The sequence below is a fragment of the Gorilla gorilla genome, chromosome 3 (genome assembly GCF_029281585.2).
Source record: "Gorilla gorilla gorilla isolate KB3781 chromosome 3, NHGRI_mGorGor1-v2.1_pri, whole genome shotgun sequence".
NCBI lineage: Eukaryota > Metazoa > Chordata > Mammalia > Primates > Hominidae > Gorilla > Gorilla gorilla.
Window position 1 is genome coordinate 166,798,051 of NC_073227.2, and position 20,576 is coordinate 166,818,626.

Sequence of the window (20,576 nt, forward strand, 5' to 3'; positions counted from 1 at the left end):
CGGTTAGCACCGCACGGGAAGTGTCTGTACCAGCAAAAGCATCAGAATTCACTGTGCATTCTCCCCAATGGCTTCAGAGGCTGGGGACTTTGGAGGTCCCTGAGGAAAGGCGACCTGGCAAAGCCACAACTGGCAGGGGCTGCAATGTTCATGGGTGTGACTGGGCTACTGGGAAGGGCAGTGAGCACTGGTCCAACCACAGAAAAACATGGTTCTGGTGTTTCTCTTTTTAAAATGAGAGCACACAAATATTTATAAAGGGACAGTGGGAACAAACCAAATCAAATCCCCAAATAAGCTCTTCCTAGGCATTTCCCATCTACTGGTTTCCTTGAATTATAATCAACCCCTCCCCAATCCCTTCTGCCCTCCCCTCCCCCTCCCCCAAGAGTGAAACGAAATGGAGTTCAACGGAGGTCCTGTTGTTCCCTGACTCTTCTATGTGGGGGAGTTTTTGAGGAGGCAGGGGCCTGGGGAGACCCAGCCTGCACTGACCCCAACACTCCACTCCCAGGGTCTTTTCCATCTCTCCCTTCCTCACCCATCTGGGGGAGTCATGCCACCTCTCTGGCAGGTTGTGCGTTTCAATGACGAACATGTTTTAAAACAAAAGGTTTTTTCCCCCTTGTGTTAAGTAAAATGTAATTTTTCATTCAACATGATTGTTTAGCTGAGAATTAGTAATTATGCCTTGAAAACTGTGTCTTTCTGTGTCCTCCTACCTGTGCTGCTTTCTCTTTACCAGACCCTAAGTGCCTTGTGAAGAGGGACTCTGATTTCACTGTGCAGATGAGGTAGTACTAGGACATACATTTCTTGAGGGTGGAAATGGTGTTTTATTCGTGTGTGCCTGTTGGCACCTATTATCAAGCCAGACACACAGTATGTTTGATATTAGTTGATTGGTCTCACTTGAGACCAAAAGGCCTCTTGAAAATACTGGTTAAAGATGATGCTCGTTGTCTAGATCTTGGGAAGAAGACATCAGTATGTTTGCAGGAGGATCATGAAGCACATGATCGTCGCATGAAAAATGTTGCTTCCTGCCTGTTCAAACTGTCCAGTTTTGGAGGGTGGGGTGGTTGCAATGCTTAAAGGATATGTAGCAAGCCATCGGAAAAACAGAGAAGGTGAATCTCGGTCACAGTATGATTTATGCTTGGGGACAATAAGCCTTGAGTCCGTTAAAATCAAGTCTGAACAAAACTCAAGCAGTGTAGTCTATTCTTGCATGCTGGGTTGTTCCAACGTGTCTTTTTTCTTGCCCTGAATCCCGGGATATTTGCAAAATGGATTCTCCTACTGACATCTGTTGACACCCTAGGGGGACAGGTCTAATTCAATCCAGCTAAAGGCAGCAGGGGTTCCTGACTAACTCCCCTCATACCAAGCTCCCCTTCTCCATGACTCCCAAAACCTTCACGGGAAGGGACGGGGTAGGGAAGGGGAAAGGGTATTTAATAACAACGCAGTAAAAGGTTCTGTACTTGCTTTCCTTACTTGAGCCCACCGGTGGGGACAGTGTGGCATTTCTTATGCTCCAGCAGCTGTTCGGGGGTCTTCATGAACTTGTGGCACACATCACACTCAAACATCCGGGTGATGAGGTGTATCTGCAGATGACGCTCAAACATGTTCTTCGTCTTGCAGACAAAGTTGCAAAAAACACATTCGAACCCTGCAAGGACCGAAGCTGGGTATAGAGGTGCACAGGGCAGCGGGGAGAGGAGGGCAGGAGTGGAGCCAAGCTCCTCCCCACTTCCTCCCGCCTCCTCCAACGCCTGAAAGCTATACCCTTCCAGGCACTGTTTCCCATATCTCTGTGCTAAAATGAGTTAAATGTACAAACATCGGAATCAATGTCACCCTCCCCATCCTTCCACCCCATACTCGGATTCAAATTAAGCCAAAAGAAATACAAACTTTAGGTGAGGCCCAGCATACTGCATCCTGGGCCTATTATCAGTTTTTGACATCGCTCCTGTGCAGGGCTTATTCTCAAGAATGGGTCATCCTGGGTGCGGAGGGTTGAGCAGGCTCACACCCACCTCCTCCTTACCTTTCTCTGGCTTTTCCTCACTGTTCAGTGAGGGCTGGCTCCCAGGCATGACAGAGATGACCAGCAGATTGTTCCCGCCCTTGTTTTTCTGGGAGCCATCTGAATCATCTTTGCTGTTGGCTGAATCACTCAGAGCTGAGAGGGAGGATGAAGAGGGGCTATTTGATTCGCTGGGGGTCTTCCTGTCTTCCCCTGAAAAATAAGCAAATAACCCAGTCTGTTAATGAGATGAAAATCCTCAGAATTATAGCAACTGAGGGTGACGAGTTGAGTCTCATGGATGCATCATCATTCTGGGGGGCACAGGCTCATGTCCCCAGCTCCCCCACTGCTGGTGGATCCCAGGTCCTAAGGCACCTACCTCCTTTGTGGTACTGGGGGCCAAGAGCAGGCATTCGTTAATTTGACAAGTGTTTATTAAGGTCTTACATGAATTAAAATAAAATGACAGTAATAGCTAAGACATACTAAACATGTTACCACGCTCCAGGAACTGTATTATACTTTAAATTATCTCATTTTGTTTTTTCAAAAATCCTATGTGGCACAATTGTTATCAGCCCCATTTTATGATGAGGGAATGGAGTCACAGAAAGGTTAATCTGGCCTAGATCATATGTCTGGGAAGTGGTGGAGAAGAGGTTTGAGTTGGTCTGACTCCAGGGTCCATGCTCTTCATCAGTACTCGGGACCCTCTCCCTCAAAGCCAGATACAAACAAGTCAGCAGGCCATTAAAATCTAGTGTCAGAAGACTTCTGCTTCTACTCAAGAGAGCGTGTCAGGGACTGGGTTTACCATTACTACTAACAACTGAAAAAAATCAGACAAAATATATCAAATGCTAGTTTTCATATCACTGGATGTTAGGCAATGAAGAAAAGTGGCCCCTGAGAGACAGGAAACAAAAGAGGTGAGCCATATGACTGATCAGTTTCCTGCCTGGAGACTCTCCAGGCTTCATTGCAGAGAGGAGGAACCAGGTGGAACCTGACAGACTCCCTGAGTGGAGGATACAGAGCTGAGGGTCTGACCAGATTTTGCAGGACGGAGTATCAGAGAGGAAGGGGCAGCACAGAAGAACAACCCCAGAGACACAGAGAGGGTCCCCCTTGAGTATTCAGCAAAGTATGGATCAGAGCATGGGGGTGAAGAAACTACCCATAGTTGGAGGGGGAAAAGCCACCTGAAAAGCTTAGAGAACAGTGCCCAGCACTCAGAGAGGGCTAGAAATAATGCCTGTTTCCACCAGTCAGATTGGAAAAACACAATTTACAGGGCATTAGGTAGAAAACTAAGAAAGGTCTCTTAGTAGTGGGTTAAACCTAGATAAATCACTGCCTAGTGATCTAGACCCGCCAAAGAATCATGAAACCAAGACCCCAAAGGAACGAGGTTTCCAGGTAGCTATCTGCATCCTAAAACAAAGGTCAAGAGTATGTATAGGAATATAAAATATTAAGCACCCAACATGGTAAAAACCACAATGTCTGCATCCAAAGGTGATCAGATGTGCAAAAAGATAAACACAATTCGAATTGAGAATAATCAACCAATCAAAGGTGACCCAGAACAGACACAGTTGTTAGACTTCGCAGACAAGGACATTAAAACAGTGGTGACTACTGTATTTCATATGTTCAAGAAGTTAAGTAGAGACATGGATGATATTAAAAAGATCTAAATAAAATTTCTACTGATGAAAACTGCAGTGTCTATTACCAGCAGTAATCCCATTAGACATGGCAGAGGAAAAGATGAGTAAACCTGAAGATAATAGCTATAGAAACTATCTGAAATGAAACAGAAAGGAATCTCCCCAAATGAAAAGAGCATCAGTGAACTGTGGGATGCCTTTGGGAAGCTTAAAATAAGTTTAATTGGAATCCCTGGTGGGGTGAGGAGGGTGGAAATTTGAAATGGTCAAAAATTTTCCAAATTTGAGGAAAATCATAAACCCATAGATCCAAGAAGCTCAATGAACCTCAAGTATAAGAAACACGAAGAAGCCTATACAAAAAAAATCATAAATTGCTCAAAATCAGTGCTAAAGAACAAAATCCTGAAAGTAGCCAGAGGAAGAAAGATATGTTATGTGCACATGAACAAAAACAAGGATGACAGTGGATTTCTCACTGGACACTGTGCAAGTAAGAAGACTGTAAAGCAACATCTTTAAAGTACTGAAAGATACACTGTCAACCTAAAATCTTATACCCAGTGAAAATATATTTCAAAAATGAAGGCAACAAACAAAAGCTCACATTAAAACAAATGAAGGAATTCATCACCAGCAGACTTGAATTACAACAAATGTTCAAAGCCCAGGCAGAAGAAAATGAAACCAGATATAAAACTGATCTACACAAAAGAATGAAGAGGCTGGAAATAATAAATACATGGATAAATTCATAATTTTTAAATTATTGAAATGTCTTTAAAAGATAAAAGTAACATTGTTTAAACAAAAATAACAGTGTTTTGTAGGGTTTATAAAACATATAAGTAAACATATGACAATAGCATAAAGGCTAGGAGGAGAGAAATGGAAGTCTACTTGCGTGAGGTTCTTATACAACATATGAAGTGGTTTAATCAATCAGTTGAAGTTTTACTGTGATAAATTAAAGATGTACTCTTTTTTTGGAGACAGGGTCTCACTCTGTTGCCCAAGCTGGAGTACAGTAACGTGATCCCAGCTCACTGCAACCGCCACCTCCCGGGTTCAAGCAATTTTCCTGCCTCAGCCTCCCAAGTAGCTGGGATTACAGGTGTGTGTCATCATGCCTGGCTAATGTTTGTATTTTCAGAAGAGACAGGGTTTCACCATGTTGGCCAGGCTGGTCTTGAACTCCTGACCTCAAGTGATCTGCCACTTTGGCTTCCCAAAGTACTGGGATTACAAGCATGAGCCACCGTACCCAGCCTAAAGATGTACATTATAAACCCCAAGTAACTGGAGAGCTAGACTTTGTTCCTGGTTCAAGAGACTTAAGAATGTTAAGATGTCAATTATCCACAAAATGATTTACAGATTCAACATGACCCCATCGTTTTAGGTTAGGGAAGAAAATATAGGGAGACTGTTCTTCAGTTCTCTTCAAATCAGTTCATTAAGCAATCTAGTGACTGTAAATGTTAGAACCTAACTTCCTTTATTAGGAGATTAAATTAGCCAGGTGTCGTGGCATATGCCTGTAATCCCAGCTACTTGGGAGGCTGAGGCAGGAGAATCGCTTGAACCCATGGAGGCGGAGGTTGTGGTGAGTGGAGATGGCACCACTGTACTCCAGCCTGGGTGACAGAGCAAGACTCCATCTCAAAAAAAAAAAAAAAAAATATATATATATATATAATATGTGTATATATATATTTATATAATATGTGTATATATATTTATATAATATGTATATATATAGGTATACAAAGTTTGGAAATAAACAGAGCTGTAATGGTGGGTTACATCTAGAGTGTAAAATTATTGGTGTCATGTTTGTTTACTTTTATTCCATTTTCAAAATTTTCTAGAGTGACCATATTTTTAAAAGTTTTTAAAAAGAGAGAGGAAGAAATATGTACCCACTTACAATGTTTTCAAATCCTGTTCCTGTCAGAACTGCACTTAGGGTCCAGGGCAGACAACTCTTACTTCAGTTCACAATTTTAAAAATCTTGCTTCTATTAGAACTGCAAGTATGTGACCTCAGTCACTGACCATGAGGAGCAATGGTATATGACTTTAGACTACAGACTTCTCTCTTGGTACAAGAAAGCTATGTGACAACTAGTACCATTATTGCCAGTTGCTTATCAGTATATATTTAACCAGCTTAGTTACATTTTCTAGGTAGAACATTTTTAGCGGAGACCCTGAATCCCTGATATTGCAACTCCATCTTCTAATATTCGCCTGTTGCAAGTGATTCTTTTAAATTCATTTTTAGAATTAAAACATATTAATTTCAAGTACCATCTCTAAACATAGATTCAAGGACCCTTAGGCTTAAGGCACCAGGCAGAAATACCTAAATTAATAAATGTATAAAGATACAATGTGCTGTGCCAGCCACTCTGTGATGCAGCCCAGCTTGCTCAATGTGTAATCCCTAGTCCAAACAGCCTCTCCTGTTTCTGTCCTCATCTTGTTTTGCTATGTCTGTGGAAAGAGCCAGGGTGCCCTTGCCAGCCAAGTCCAAGGCTAACTGTGACCCAAGTGGTCATTTACCTTCTTCAGCATCACAAAGATCTTGGTGAAGGACACCTGTGCACAGGTGATACAACTTCACACATTAGGACAACCAGGTGAAGAGAACTTAAAAAACAAAACAAAACTCCTAAATATTGCACAATTTTAAACAGCACAAATCAGGAAATTGAAACCATAAAAAAAATTACCAATCATCTTGCTTCCTCAATACAGACACTGTTACATTTTAGAGTAGTTTTCATTCTTAACAAAGTAAGCACTTCTACTTTTAAATTGTTTCCATTAAGGTTAGGAATAAAGACTCTAGATCCAGGCTGGGTGCCGTGGCTCACGCCTATAATCCCAGCACTTTGGGAGGCTGAGGTGGGTGAATTGCCTGAGGCCAGGAGTTTGAGACCAGCCTGACCAAATGGCAAAACCCAGTCTCTACTAAAAATACCAAAAAATAAGCTGGGCGTGGTGCCCCATGCCTGTGATCCCAGCTACTCAGGGGGCTGAGACACGAAAATTGCTTGTACTTGAGAGGTGGAGGTTGCAGTGAGCCAAGATCGCGCCACTTCACTCCAGCCTCGGCAACAGAGTGAGACCCTGTCTTTAAATAAATAAATAAATAATAAAAAAAAATAGATCAGAACATGTGAGTTTGAATCTCACCTCTACCACTTAGTAGCTGTATTATTTTGAACAAGATACTTAACTTTGTGCCTCAATTATCTCATCTATAAAATGGGGATGATATCAGCACTTGCCTCATATAGTGGTTGTGATAATTAAATAGGTTTTTATATGTAAATCATTAAGAACAATGTCTGGATCATGGTAAGCATTATAGAAAATATTATTATTCTATTATAAAACATACATAATAAAATATAATAATAATGATAACTAATACTTTGTATTTTCCCATGCTATTTTAGATATTTGTACAGAGTTGGCTCTCAAAAAATTCATGAAAATATTTGCATTGTTTTAAATGATTGTATTATATCCATGGAGGGGATTATTCTACTTAAATAGTTCCTTAAAATTAAATTTAAAGGTAAAATTAATATTTCACTGATTGAATATTTTCCCATGAATAAATTCCCAGAGATGGGATTACTGGGTCACAGGGCATTACATTTTAAGCCTCTTGGTATATACAGCTTAATTAGTTTCCAAGGAGTTTTACAACTCCGCAGGGCAACAGCAATGTGAGTACCAGCATCATCCCAGCAACAGTGAGTATTAATATCAAATGTTCTCCTAACTTAACAGGTGGAATATAAGCCTCGAGTTTTAGCTGGACTGCCAGTGAGGCTGTATGTGTTTCCTTATGGTAAGTGGTTAGCTTTTATTTCCTTCATTGTGAATTGACTGCTCATGTCCTCATATCCTTTGCTAATTCTTCAATTAGAGGCCTAAAGCTTTTCTTAACAGTTTATAGGAATACTCTATGTAGTAAATATATTAACCTTTTGTCATTTTTGTAAACACATTTTTGCAGACCCAGGTTTTGGTTTTGCTTCTCTTTTTCTGTTATTTTGCAAACTGAAGAAATTTTTATGTGTCAAATCTCTCGATTGTTTTCATTTGTGCTTTATTTTATCACTTAAGCTTTTACAAATCCTTCTCGCTCTGGAAGCTTGATAAATATTCTATTTTCTTCAGGCTTTTCTAGGGCTGATTTGTTAATAGGGATTCTGTAAGTTATCTGGAATTTATTTTGGTGTCAATGTGAGCTGAGGTATTGATAGTTGTATTTTCCAAATAGCCATTCAGATTCCTCAATGCTATTTATTGCAACATTTAGAAATTGCAGCAAAATTTGCATTGAAGAAGTCACAAGCACCAGAGGGGATATTTTCCCCTTGTTGATATTCTCTGGAGGGACAAGACGCCAGACAGTAGGAGAAAGAAGGTGAGGAGGGATCACTAAGCGGAAATGTCTAATGAGAGGACAGTTCCTCAGGTATCCCTTTAACATACCACTCACAGGCATGCCTGGAGTAACACCAACCCATAAGAAAATGTGAGAAAGCACGGGTTCTGTAGGAGACTAAACAAAATGCGTGCTGTTGATTAGAGCTTATGCTGTAGATCACAACTTCACTTAGGTAACAAGACAGCGTGGCAGATTTCCTAAGGTACTGAAATAATAGGGGCCTTTTCCTAAGACAGGAAAATCAAATTAGAGAACAAGGCTCATAAAATTAGAGAATCTTAGGCCTAAGGGCATCTCCTGCGCATCTGAAAATATAGGGAACAGATGGAGGCCCAGAGAAGTTAACTGAGGTCCTACATTCACAATACTACTTATGGTACCATAGGGTCTAGAACCTGGATCGAGAATTCAGTGTGTGCTTTCCTCCATGCCAAGTAACTTCCACATAGATTACAGAAATAAGTCACTAGGACTCTAAGGTTCAAGCAAGGGCCACGTCTGAATAGTTTTCTTACTTAGCATGCACAAATGTGCACAGATGAGCTTGCACACAAATATATTCATTCACTGAAGGAACACTGATTCCCCACTTGTACTGTGTAGGGCCTGCTCCAGGTGCTGAGATACAGCAGTGACTTAGATAAGCTCCCTGTTCTTGGGAATATATACTGCTATATATGTCATATAACATATATATTGCTTTATATCATAACTTTGCAATAATCCAACTTACTAATTTACAGATTTAGATTGATCTATTTTGGGTCAAACTGAAACATCTCAAAACTATACTAAATACAGGAAACCCTTGCTGTGAGACCATTAGCTTATAATGGGGGTCAGCAAACTACAGTCCTTGGGCTCAAATGAGCCTCCTGTTTTTATAAATAAAGTTTTATTGGAACATGGCCATGCCCACTCATTTGCATATTGTCTACGACTACTTTCAAGTTTCAACAGCCGAGTTGAGTAGTAGTGACAGAAACTGTATGACCTGAAAGCCTAAAATATTTACTATTTGCCCCTTTGAAAAAAGCTTGCAGGGCCCTGGCTTATAAAATAGGTTTTAACCTTATTCTTAGAGCAGCAGCATTAAAGGCTCCTACTGAATTAAAAAAGAAACTTCTTTAATGCATTTCACTCTTGGGTGACTGTACTAATAAACAAGAATATTCTTTCCTGCTAGACAATGAGCCCTGAATCCTGCTACATCAGAGAGAACAAGATCTTTGCTTCATTCCCTGTGGTAATTACGAGGTATGTGTTTGCACTGGTTAGTTGTGAAGTTTCCACTCACGACAATTAAATGATGACAAGTCCAGCTTCTGCCTAGCCATATGGTTTCTATGGTTTCTATGGTTTCTATGGTTTCTATGGTGGTATGGGTGTGGAGGGGGCTTTGGAGCAGGATGGGAGGGAGGAAGGTTTTCAACTGGGTTCAGGTATACTTTGGAGTAAAGAGGGTTAGAACAAAGGTTAACAGAAAGGAGAAAAAAAAGACTATCTGAAAAGCCAGTGGTAATGGAAAAGAGTTTGGCCTTTTCCTCCATTAGCCACTCCAGAAATGCTGAATTTAATTTGTCTTCAACATGGGTTTCCCAGCTCACCTGCTGCCCACAGGCTAATGTGGTTACAGTCAGACAACTGACTGTAAAAATGGCACCTTCTCACTCGGCATAACGGCTCTCTGCAGACCTCCAAGTCATAGCTGCTCAATTTACTGACAAAAACAAGCTTTTATTACTGTTGGCACCACTGAGCCAAAGTGGCCAGAGAAACACAGAGAGATCCTCCTCTGCTGTCTACATCGTCAGCACAACTGTCAGGGAAATTCCCCTTCCCGAATCCTTCAAGTGCTGATGATGTGAGGGGCTGACCCAACACCCAGGGCTGGCAATCAGCAACATCAGCTCTTAATTTGTAAGCCCCGCAAATGCAGACGGAGCTCCTCCTCATTCTCACTTAATGACTCCTTGCTGGTATCATTTGTAACCATCACTTGTGAGAGTATAATTGCATGGTGAAGTCAGAATGTTAACATCAATAAATGGAAGAAGTTAACCAGAATGGCAAGAAGCTTAAATAACAGGCGAGCACTGGTGAAGCCTTGGCCATGGCCTAGACAGTGATGGGTTTGTTTCAGGAGAATCTGGTTTTCTTTGGCCATGAACACACAAGCCATGCGTCATTAAGGACAGCGTCAGGGCTGCAGTTTCACTGGAGAGGAACAGAGCCTACAGAAGTAGGTGTGTAGTGCCCTGGCATGGGAAAACAGAAAGGTTCAAAGCTCTGCCAAGTGTTTCTTGGGGCTGTCAGAACAGCAATGATACAGAGAGCAAGCTCTGGAATGAAAACTGTTCTGGGCTGAGTTTCAGTAGTCACTGAAACTAGTGACTACTGAACTAGTGACTGAAACTAGTGACTACAGTTGCTGACCTTGGATGGAATATCTCACCTCTGTTAAGCCTGTTTCTTCACCTGTACTGTACAGTGTGATAACAATAGTATTCACTTAGAGGGTTGCTATGGGGCTTAAATGAGAGCCAGTGTGCAAAGGCGTAAGACTGGGGCATTGAAAGACTGTCACATATGGTGATGAGGAAGAGGATCAGGATGAGCAACAAGCAAAGAGCTCGGCACCTCTCAACCACATCTGAACTTGGGAGTCTTTCAGAGCAGTGAGGCACAAGGCATGCCAGGAAACAGTATTATGACTACAGGGAAATGTGGCTTTCATGCCTTGGGAAAGTCCTTCCTTCCATGGAAGGAAAAGGGCAATGCCTCAGGGCAGTGGGGATGCTTCAGCCAGGTGGCAGGTGCTCTGGGGTGCAGGGGATGGAGAAGGAGTGTGAGAAGGACAGACAGGAATGGTCACCTGTGTGCTTGGTGCCAATGTGAGTCTTTATCTCTGCTTCCTCCATGGTGACGAAGTCGCAGGCAGTGCAGCAGATCGAAAACATCCACTGCTCCTTGTCCACGTGGAGTGACATGTGGCTGACAAACTGGACATTGAGCTCGGTCTCAAATCCACACACGTGACAACTACATGAAAGGGTAAAAGAAAAGAGGGGGAGAGAAAAGGGTGACACATACTTCTAAATGTGGGCTGTCCATTTATACACAGTACACTCAAGAAAACTGGAATTTGAAACACATTTGTCTCTTCACCAAAAGGTTTTGCATTAGAAAATTCTTCTGCTTTCTGGGATGCCTCTAAAGTAGTCACTGTGCCAAAGAGACTAAGGGCCAGCATCATGTAACAATCACATATGTGTTATAATGATGCTAAATAATCATAAAGTTAATTTAAAACTATGGATTCCAGATGCTGCACATCACCTAATTGATTTCCTTTGGGCAAAGAGACGTGGGGTAGCATTGCCAAGGTATTTAGTGGTGGTGGTCCACTGATAAACTCGGAGAGCACCTCATAGCCCAGGAACCTCTCTCTGGCTCTGGAAACCTTCCCTAGCAGCAATGAAAGCACCTACAGTTCATTGTATGGCACTCCAAGCAAGAGGCTACTCTATCCGGGACAACTTCTGATAGAAGCCACCCATTGCTAGAGACATTTCCTGCAAAAGCAAGTTTCCACCAATCAGTATGGCAACTCTCTAGGACAAGATTTGACAGCCAGAAACTTGGGGGTTTTATGGCAATCAAACCAATATTGATTCATGATTGAATACAGAAATGAAACATAAAATCCACATACTAAAGTGTGATACAACCATGGGGAAATACATAACGCCTTCTGGGCTAGTTCTCTGGGGTTCTCAGATTTATATTTCCTCAGCTTTTTTTTTTTTAAAACAATTCTTAGGGAGCAGCAACACACTCAGTTACAAAGGTTGGAGCTTCTGAGTTGAACAGACCTAAAAATTCATCATCCCCAGAGCCCGTCACTGTCTGGAGCTCCACCCCAGAGAGCCACCTCTAAGACCATTTCTCTTTCAATTAATACTACCAGGGGCACCCAAACCAAGAAAGGAGTCTGTGCAACTGCAGGGCTCAATCTAAGCAAAGAAATTACTCAAATGAAGGCCAGGCTATGACTGAGAAAAGGGGCCTCGTGATGTATGCCCACAGCAGACAGGTAGGAAGTGTTGAAGTCAAGAGTCTGAGAAAGGCGGACTAGCATGTTCCATCTGCAACTCACCTGTAATAATAAGGATGTTTCTTCCCGTCACTGCCTTCAGAGGTGACGGCGCTGACAATGTCCTCGGTGTCTGTACTCACCAGCTTCACGGAATGGACGGTCAAGTGCTGGTTCAGATTTGCACGGCACTTAGCAGCATAGGGGCACAAGTGGCATTTGTATTTTCTTTCCTCTGGGGGAGAAGGAACAGGAAAAAGCCCAAATCGCTTTCAAAAAAGGAAGTCCCAACACCTTGCAAGAATCAGTTAAAGGTATCAAGGAAAGAATGGTTCAAGTCATATTTCAGATGGAGACAATGGTAATGCCTAGGAATTGTAAGTATCTAAAAGTCTTTACCCAGCAGCTCACTCCTGTATTAGTACTTCTAAATATAAAAGAAAATCTCCGGCTGGGCACTGTGGCTCACACCTGTAATTCTAGCAGTTTGGGAGGCTAAGACAGAAAGATCACTTAAGGACAGGAGCTCGAGACCAGCCTGGGCATCACAGCGAGACTCTGTCTCTACAAAAAATTTTTAAAAAATTAGTCAGGTGTGGTGGCACGTGCCTGTAGTCCCAGCTACTTGGGAGGAGGAGGTGGGAGGATTGCTTGAGCCCAGGAGGTCAGGGTTACAGTGAACCCCGATCACATCACTGCACTCCAGCCTGGGTGACGGAGGTAAACCTTGTTTCAAAAAAAAAGAAGAAAAAAAAAAGTCCCAGGGCAACTAGAATAGATAACCTGCTTTTTTTTTCCTGGACACCCACAGCCCATTTTCCTGATAAGGTAAGCCCCATACAGGGCAAAAGAATATTCTGTGAGTGAGCAAGTGTGCATGTGTGTTTGTGTGTGTGTGTGTACCCCATGTGTCATTCGTGGGTGAGTGCTGAGCAGGGGAGGGGGAATGAAACACAGCATTTGCAGGACTGCAGCGTAAAAGAGGCCTCATCATTTTCCCTAAGCTCCTGGCCTGGGTCGGCCAAGAAATAAAAAAACTAATGAAATTAAGGGGAAAAAAATGCTGTGTGAAATAATTTAATTGGAAATTTCATTTTACATAAATAAAATAAAGAATTTCAATTAATTTCTTAATGGAAACCCTCTCATAAAACTGACAAATGTTTCAGGATCGTTTCCAGAGTGGCATTCTGAATTCGTTTGATTAATCAAGCAAATTAAAGTAAAAGGAGCAGGCTTTGCTTTCATCACACAGATAAAGGTAATAGCAGAAGATGAAGGAAAGAACAACTCCAGTGTTCCATCCTTAATGCTTACTTGGTATTACTGTGCCTGGCTTAAAGGAAATACCTGTCTTCTTTAGTTCACAGAGAAGAACATGGAAAAAAGTTCTTCTCTTCAAAATATGAGACCATTATTGTTATAGGTGGTCCCCAACATCTTGAAGGGCTGGCATCTGGGCTCAGCAGGGTCAGGGGAGGAGCCCCACCGTCCAGATAAAATGTGTCCTTTCTTTAGAAGTTTTGCATTTGTATGAATAAGTGAAGTTGTTAAGTTTTGTTATTAAGGTTATGCATCCTCCATAAAGTGAAACTGTGGAGCTTTTTAAATCTTTTTCTATCATTTGGAAAGGTTTAATAACGTTGGAATTTCCTCTTCTCAAAAGGTTAGAAAGAACTCACCAGCGAAAATTTCTGGACCTGATGCCTTTATAAACGGTATGTCTTTCATAATTTTTCCAAATTTCCCTTTGGGAACCGACTGATTCAAGTTCCCTCCCCACTTTGGGTCAATTTTAGTCATTCTGTTTAAATGATCTATGTCATCTAAGTGTTCAGCTTTTTTTCTTAGAGCTTCATTATTCTCCAATAATTCTTTAACATCTTCCACATTGATGATTAGGCTTCCTTTTTCATTCCTAACTTTGAGTATTTTTGCTTCATTTTCTTAATCAGGCTTAACAGGATTTATCTATTTTATGGCCATTTCTTTTAGACTTTGTTGTTTTATCAATTCCTTAAGATGACCATTAAGTTCCTTTATTTTTGTCTTTCTCTAATTAAAATGTTTACCTCTATAAATTTTCCTCTGACTAGAGCTCTTGCTGTTTGCTCCAGGTTTATGTATGAAGTGTTCTCTGTTCCATTCCTTTTAGATGTCTGTTATTTGAATTTTTATTTTCTCCCTTTTTCTTTGGTCCAATTAGGCAGGACATTTTATTGACCCTTACTTATTTAAAATTTCATTTAAGTATGCTCAGAGAATGTGACCTTATAAAATTCCACTTTTTTGAACATGTTAAAGTTTTCCTAAATTTTGTCTTTAGTCGAATTTAAAGTTAAAAATATTAAAAATATAAAAAGAAAAGACACCAGTCTGGGCAGCATGGAGAAACCCCATTTCTACAAAAAACTTTTTTTTTTTTTTTTTTTGAGACGGAGTCTCGCTCTGTCGCCCAGGCTGGAGTGCAGTGGCGCGATCTCGGCTCACTGCAAGCTCCGCCTCCTGGGTTCACGCCATTCTCCTGCCTCAGCCTCCCGAGTAGCTGGGACTACAGGCGCCCGCCACCACGCCCGGCTAATTTTTAGTATTTTTAGTAGAGACGGGGTTTCACCATGTTAGCCAGGATGGTCTCGATCTCCTGACCTCGTGATCCACCCGCCTCGGCCTCCCAAAGTGCTGGGATTACAGGCGTGAGCCACTGCGCCCAGCCTTTGTTTTTTTTTTGAGACTGAGTTTCGCTCTTGTCACTCAAGCTGGAGTGCAGTGGCGTGATCTTGGCTCACTGCAACTTCCACCTCCTGGGTTCAAGCAATTCTCCTGCCTCAGCCTCCTGAGTAGCTGGGATTACAAGCGTGCACCACCACACCCGTCTAATTTTTGTATTTTTAGTAGAGATGGGGTTTCACCACTTTGGCCAGGCTGGCCTCGAACTCCTGACCTCAGGTGATCCACCTGCCTTGGCCTCCCAAAGTGTTGGGATTATAGGCGTGAGCCACTGCGCCCGACAACAAAAACCTTTTTTTTAAAAAAAATTAGCTGGGCATAGTGGCAGCGTGCACCTGTAGTCCCAGCTACTCAGAAAGCTGAGATGGAAGGATCACTTGAACCCGGGAGGCAGAGGTTGCAGTTAGCCAGGATGGAGCCACTGCACTCCAGTCTGGGTGATAGAGAGAGACCCTATCTTGGGGGAAAAAAAGACAAAATTAATCTTGTCCTATTAATACTTCCTGTCTTGCTTTTTAAATTTTGTGTGATGTACGAAATCTTTATTTTGAACTTTTCTTTATCATTTTGTTTTTGTGTTCCCTGTAAATAAGATATATCTGGATTATTTAAAAACCTGATTTCAATGTAAAAATGGAAATGTTTGATTTTATTATTTCCATCTTGCTTTATGTTTACTACTGATTTTACCTTATGTCTTTTTGTCTTCAATTATTTTTGCTGTGTGGACTAAGTTACTATTTATTCCTCCTTGTTAACTTGGTTGCCTTCCCTTTCCCAACTCTCAGAACCAACCATATTTCTCCACAATTATACGTAAATAAAGGCAGAAGCTGTTTCTCCACCAAGGTGCCTTTTCCCCGGCTGCTCCCACCCACAACAATAAGATAAAACCAGTAAGATGGAGTGTGTTCCCCTGTCCTTCACTTTCAAGATGAACTCAATACATTTTTTTAACAGAGTTTAGGAATTTTACCTGAATAAACCTAAATTGTGTATATTTTCTCATCGGTCCTACCTGGAACTCAATGAACCCTTTCAATACAAATAAAAAAGCCTTTCCAAGGTCTTCTTTAAACATGCCAGAGAAAATGGCTTGAAAAGGTCAGCCATTCCCAGCACTTCCTGTAATGCCTCTCTTAGAGAAACTCAGCTTCCGGAGAGTAAAGCAGTTGGTGATGGAGCATAGAGGGCTGACAGCCCAGGCCCTACTCACTCACCTGTGTGCAGCGAGAGGTGTCGGGACAATGTCTGCTGTCGGCCAAACACTTTCCCACACACGTCACAGGGAAAAAGCTGGTCATTGAATTTCCAGGATGGTAATCCATTTCCTGCCTCTAGGACTATCTTTTCTGTTTCTGGGTCAAAAGAGCAAAGCATCATGAGAAATAAGGCAACAAGAATACATTTTCTGTTAGTCAACATTCAGGATTTCAGCAGAGCCTTCTCTCTGAAGAATGTGGCTAGTAATTGCAAATGAGTCTCCGTAACTGGTTTTCCTGCTCATTTCCTGTCTCTAAGAAGGCCGTTCTTGAAAGCTGCGGTGGCATGTGGATTCCGACCCCTGTCAGTTCTTCAGTATTTTCTCTCTTTCATCACTAAAGACCAGCCAACTAACCCTCTAGTCAGTTGATAGCACTGGGCCCAGTATACAGCAGATACTCAATAAATACTTGTTAAATAAGTTGCCTGAGTTGCATGTTAAAATTCCAGAAATGTAGGCTCTTGCCACAAGGCAGTAAATAAAGAATTGTAGGCTGGGCTTGGTCACTTAACACCTGTAATCCCAGCACTTTGGGAGGCCGAGGCGAGTAGATCACTTGAGCTCAGAAGTTCAAGACCAGCCTGGCCAACATGGTGAAACCTTGTACCTACTAAAAATACAAAGATTAGCTGGGCATGGTGCCTGTAATCCCAGCTACTTCAGAGGCTGCGGCACAAGAATAGCTTGAAGCTGGGAGGCGGAGGTTGCAGTGAGCTGAGATCACGCCACTGCACTCCAGCCTGGGTGACAGAGTGAGACGCTGTCTCAAAAACAAACAAACAAACAAAAAAAGAATTGTAAATCTCAGATTCTGATGTGAAAATAAATGGTCCTATCCCTTGAAAGGAAATATGCTTTCATTCTCTTTAAGAAGAAAGCTTTGCTCTTCATTCCAGTTTGTGCAAAATCCTTAATGAGGAATTTGTGCTAAGTAGAATCAGTGATAACTACCGCATGCTGTGCCACAGAAAATTCCCTAATGCAAGAATGAACCAGAATTTCCCCCAAAGGTCTCGTATTTGGGAAAACAGTTCGTGCCACAAGTTATCTACCCATAATTCATAGCCATGAATGAAATAAATGGACTTTAATACATTCTCTAATCGTCTTAAAGAGTTTTTATTTTCTCATTCTTATCCCTAGGATTACCTTTAATTTTCTAATCCATGTTTCTTCTTGTGGAACTGTACCAGATTATACAAACATTCCTTCTATGATAATGTCAAAATAGGTGACAGAGAACACCAGAAAGAGAGAAGGAGACACTTCTAAAAGGACACTTGAATGGGCCACTGATAGGCTTTTCACCTCACTTTGAAGACCAAGACAAATGACACACTAAGTTAATATCTTGTCTTTTACCTCAGTAAATAATTGCAAATCTCCTTAAAGCTCAGTACCGCATTATAGAACTGGACACCATGTGGTGATAATTGAATGGTGGTAAGAACTTCTCCTAATCCACGCAGACGAAAATGCTCACGCTGGGCGTGGTGGCTCAAGCCTGTAATCCCAGCACTTTGGGAGGCCGAGGCGGGGGGATCACAAGGTCAGAAGATCGAGACCATCCTGGCTAACACGGTGAAACACTGTCTCCATTAAAAATACAAAAATTTAGCCGGGCGTGGTGGCGGGCGCCTGAAATCCCAGCTACTCAGGAGGCTGAGGCAGAAGAATGGCGTGAACCCGGGAGGTGGAGGTTGCAGTGAGCCGAGATTGTGCCACTGCACTCCAGCCCGGGCAACAGAGCGAGACACCGTCTCAAAAAAGAAAAAAAAAAAAAAAGGAAAAAAAAAAAGGAAAAAAAAAAGAAAATGCTCACAACATGGGTCAGAGATAACATCAGAAGAAAAAACTTTATTTCACACAATTTGGCTAAAACTGCTTCCCAAATACAGGCTTCCACCTGTATGTGGCTAAATCAATGGGATCAATTTTCACTGGAATGATTTGCCAGATAGGGAAGAAGAAACAAATAGGAATGTATGTCTGGAAACGGGAGGAGGGGAAATGATGGTGAAATTGCAATAATGTTCGCTGTGAGGCACCTGCCAGCAATCCCAACACTGATAAAGCACATGAATTGATTTATCTGTGTTTGTTAAAACATAGCACTTGGGGCCTCAGGAAGAAGGGTTGCTCTTATTAAAGTAGAAATGTGTGACTAAAAACCTCTAAAGGGGAAGAGGGCAGAAATGTGGGTGAAGGGAAGTAAAAAAAAGGGAGTTGAACTTCTGAGGACAAGAACTACTCTTAAACGGCTGTCCTTGAGTCCACACAGTGGGCATTTCAGCTGTGCATGAATTTCAGTATATCAGTAGCTCCTTTCAAGTGTATAATCAAAACAGTGCTTCAAAGAACAATAACGGTAATAATTATAAGGAGAGGTCAAGAGGGTACAGGGTCTCTTAATACATTCACAACAAGAATGAATGAATTGGGTCAAATATCAAACAAGTAGATGCAATTAAAAATAGATAAGCATCTTAATAATTCCTTCTAGTATCAGTCATGTACTCGAGAAGCTGAAGCATCATGAACTGTCTGATTCCGTCCACTGGTCTTAGAAAATGATGAAAGCTACCGAGGCTGTGCTGCAGCTGAGTGGGAAGAATCCCCGGAGCCGCAGTGAGGCAGGCAGTTGTCACGAGGCACCCATGACTGCTCAGCCACAGTCCCGCGCCCAACTCCAAGCCTCGTCTAGGAATCGCTGCTCTCCCCACCTCATGTTTGCATTTGCTACAGCAATCCATTTTCATTTTGCACACAGGAATGAGGCAACCACAGGCCATTTGGAGTCTTATCCCAGAACATGACCTCGAAATCACAGCTGGGTGGGGCCTGGCGGGAGAGGCAGTCGGGGGAGGAGTATTACTGTGGCAACACAAGACCTGAAGCAAAGGCCCGTTCCTTTTTCCAGGAGCTGAGATGAGATGAAGCTGAAATGGGGCTCAGCAAATGCCACACTCTCCTGCATCTCCTGTGAATGATGCCACCCAAGTGCCATGTGAGAAACTTTGGAATCTTTTTTGATTCCTCCCCCGACTGTCTTTCAACACATCCAATCAGTCACCAGAAGCTGGTGATCTTATGCAGGTCTTTCTAGACCTCACTGCCTTAATTGTGTCATCATCTTTCACCAACATTGTGGCAAAAGCCTCCAAAACAGGTTCTCTGCTATCAGACCCCTTCCAACAGCCCTTCCTCACCTCACAGATTCCAGAATGATCTTTCCGAGGCACAAATCTCATCATGTCTTGTTCTGTATGCCAAAGGCTCCTCAAGGCCAAACTTCTGGCTTCTGAGTCCTTCATGGCCTGGCTTTGGCCACCTCCCACCACCCGAATGCTTGGCAAAGTAGACTGCTTGACTTTTCAGGAACAAACAATTCCCTTTTAAGTGTCATTGCTTTTGAATCAACTGTTCCTCCACCAAAAGCTACTCCCCCCAACTACTTCTGTATAATAAACTCAGACTCAATTTGAAGCCCTATCTCAGATTTCATCTCCTTGGTGAAGCCCTGCCCAATTCCCAAGGTAGAATTAGTCATTTCCCCTGCTCTGTCCCAGGGCACTTTTATGAATATTTCCGTTGTACCACTTTTCCTATTATATCACTTGTTTACATATCTTCTATAAGCCATATATATATATATATATTCTGCATATAAAGCACCCAGCATAGTCCAACGTGAAGCAGTACTCAGTCAACACGTCCCCTGGCCTCCCTCCCCTGGGGTAAAGGTTTTGCATTATTTATTTGTGTATCCTCAGCATTAGCACAATCTCTGCTACATAAGAGGTGCTTAGTATATATTTGTTGAATAAATGAATGAATAAAAGGGTCCAAGTGAGGTGAATAGACATTATTCTTATTTTATAGTAGGAAAGACTAATAATTTAGTAGCATTCATTAAGGCCTATGGCCAATTCAGAATGAAAAATCAGGCTACCTGCCTTTTGAATTGCTGTTTTAACTCAATTCACTAACTGCTTTCATGATTCTATTAGTGGAAATGTTTGCAGTCCTGAGCCGTACTCCCAAAGGCTCTAAATTCTTACCTCTTCCCAATAGCATCAAGCCACAAGATGATTCTCTTTATGATGAACTCTGGCAGTTGCTATTTTCAGTTAACCCAACAGTCATTCTCAACTTTCCTTATCCCCTGCCTTCTCCAGCCATGGAAGCAGCTGGGGTAGCCATGTGCCAAAGTTCTGAGAAGGCTTTTGCTTTTCTGTTAAAACGAAGGATATGACTGGTATTGACCCCTTCTCTTTTCCAGCCTTGATCACAGAAGA

The 20,576-nt window shown here is 42.0% G+C and overlaps 2 protein-coding genes across 12 annotated transcripts in view; one reads left to right on the top strand and one right to left on the bottom strand.

Moving 5' to 3' along the window:
* C3H4orf51 (chromosome 3 C4orf51 homolog) overlaps positions 1-17,376 on the top strand; it is a 95,513-nt gene extending 78,137 nt beyond the window's left edge. The window contains exons 7-10 of the mRNA XM_063705593.1: positions 7,525-7,585; positions 9,378-9,448; positions 13,954-14,005; positions 15,803-17,376. The gene's annotated coding sequence lies outside the window, so the exon portion shown is untranslated. The remainder of the gene's footprint in view (positions 1-7,524; positions 7,586-9,377; positions 9,449-13,953; positions 14,006-15,802) is intronic.
* Positions 1-20,576, bottom strand: part of ZNF827 (zinc finger protein 827) — a 181,184-nt gene that overhangs the window by 5,852 nt on the left and 154,756 nt on the right. For 6 of the 11 annotated variants that reach the window (XM_019025581.4, XM_055385600.2, XM_063705588.1 and 3 more), the window contains exons 9-13: positions 16,235-16,372; positions 12,351-12,522; positions 11,067-11,233; positions 2,060-2,251; positions 1,501-1,678 (exon numbers count right to left, since the gene is read on the bottom strand). In XM_019025581.4, coding sequence (XP_018881126.1) covers positions 1,501-1,678; positions 2,060-2,251; positions 11,067-11,233; positions 12,351-12,522; positions 16,235-16,372 — 847 coding nt within the window. Of the gene's footprint in view, positions 1-1,487; positions 1,679-2,059; positions 2,252-11,066; positions 11,234-12,350; positions 12,523-16,234; positions 16,373-20,576 lie in introns of all 11 variants that reach the window. The other 5 variants (XR_008679353.2, XM_055385605.2, XM_063705591.1 and 2 more) reach the window with 2 other exon arrangements.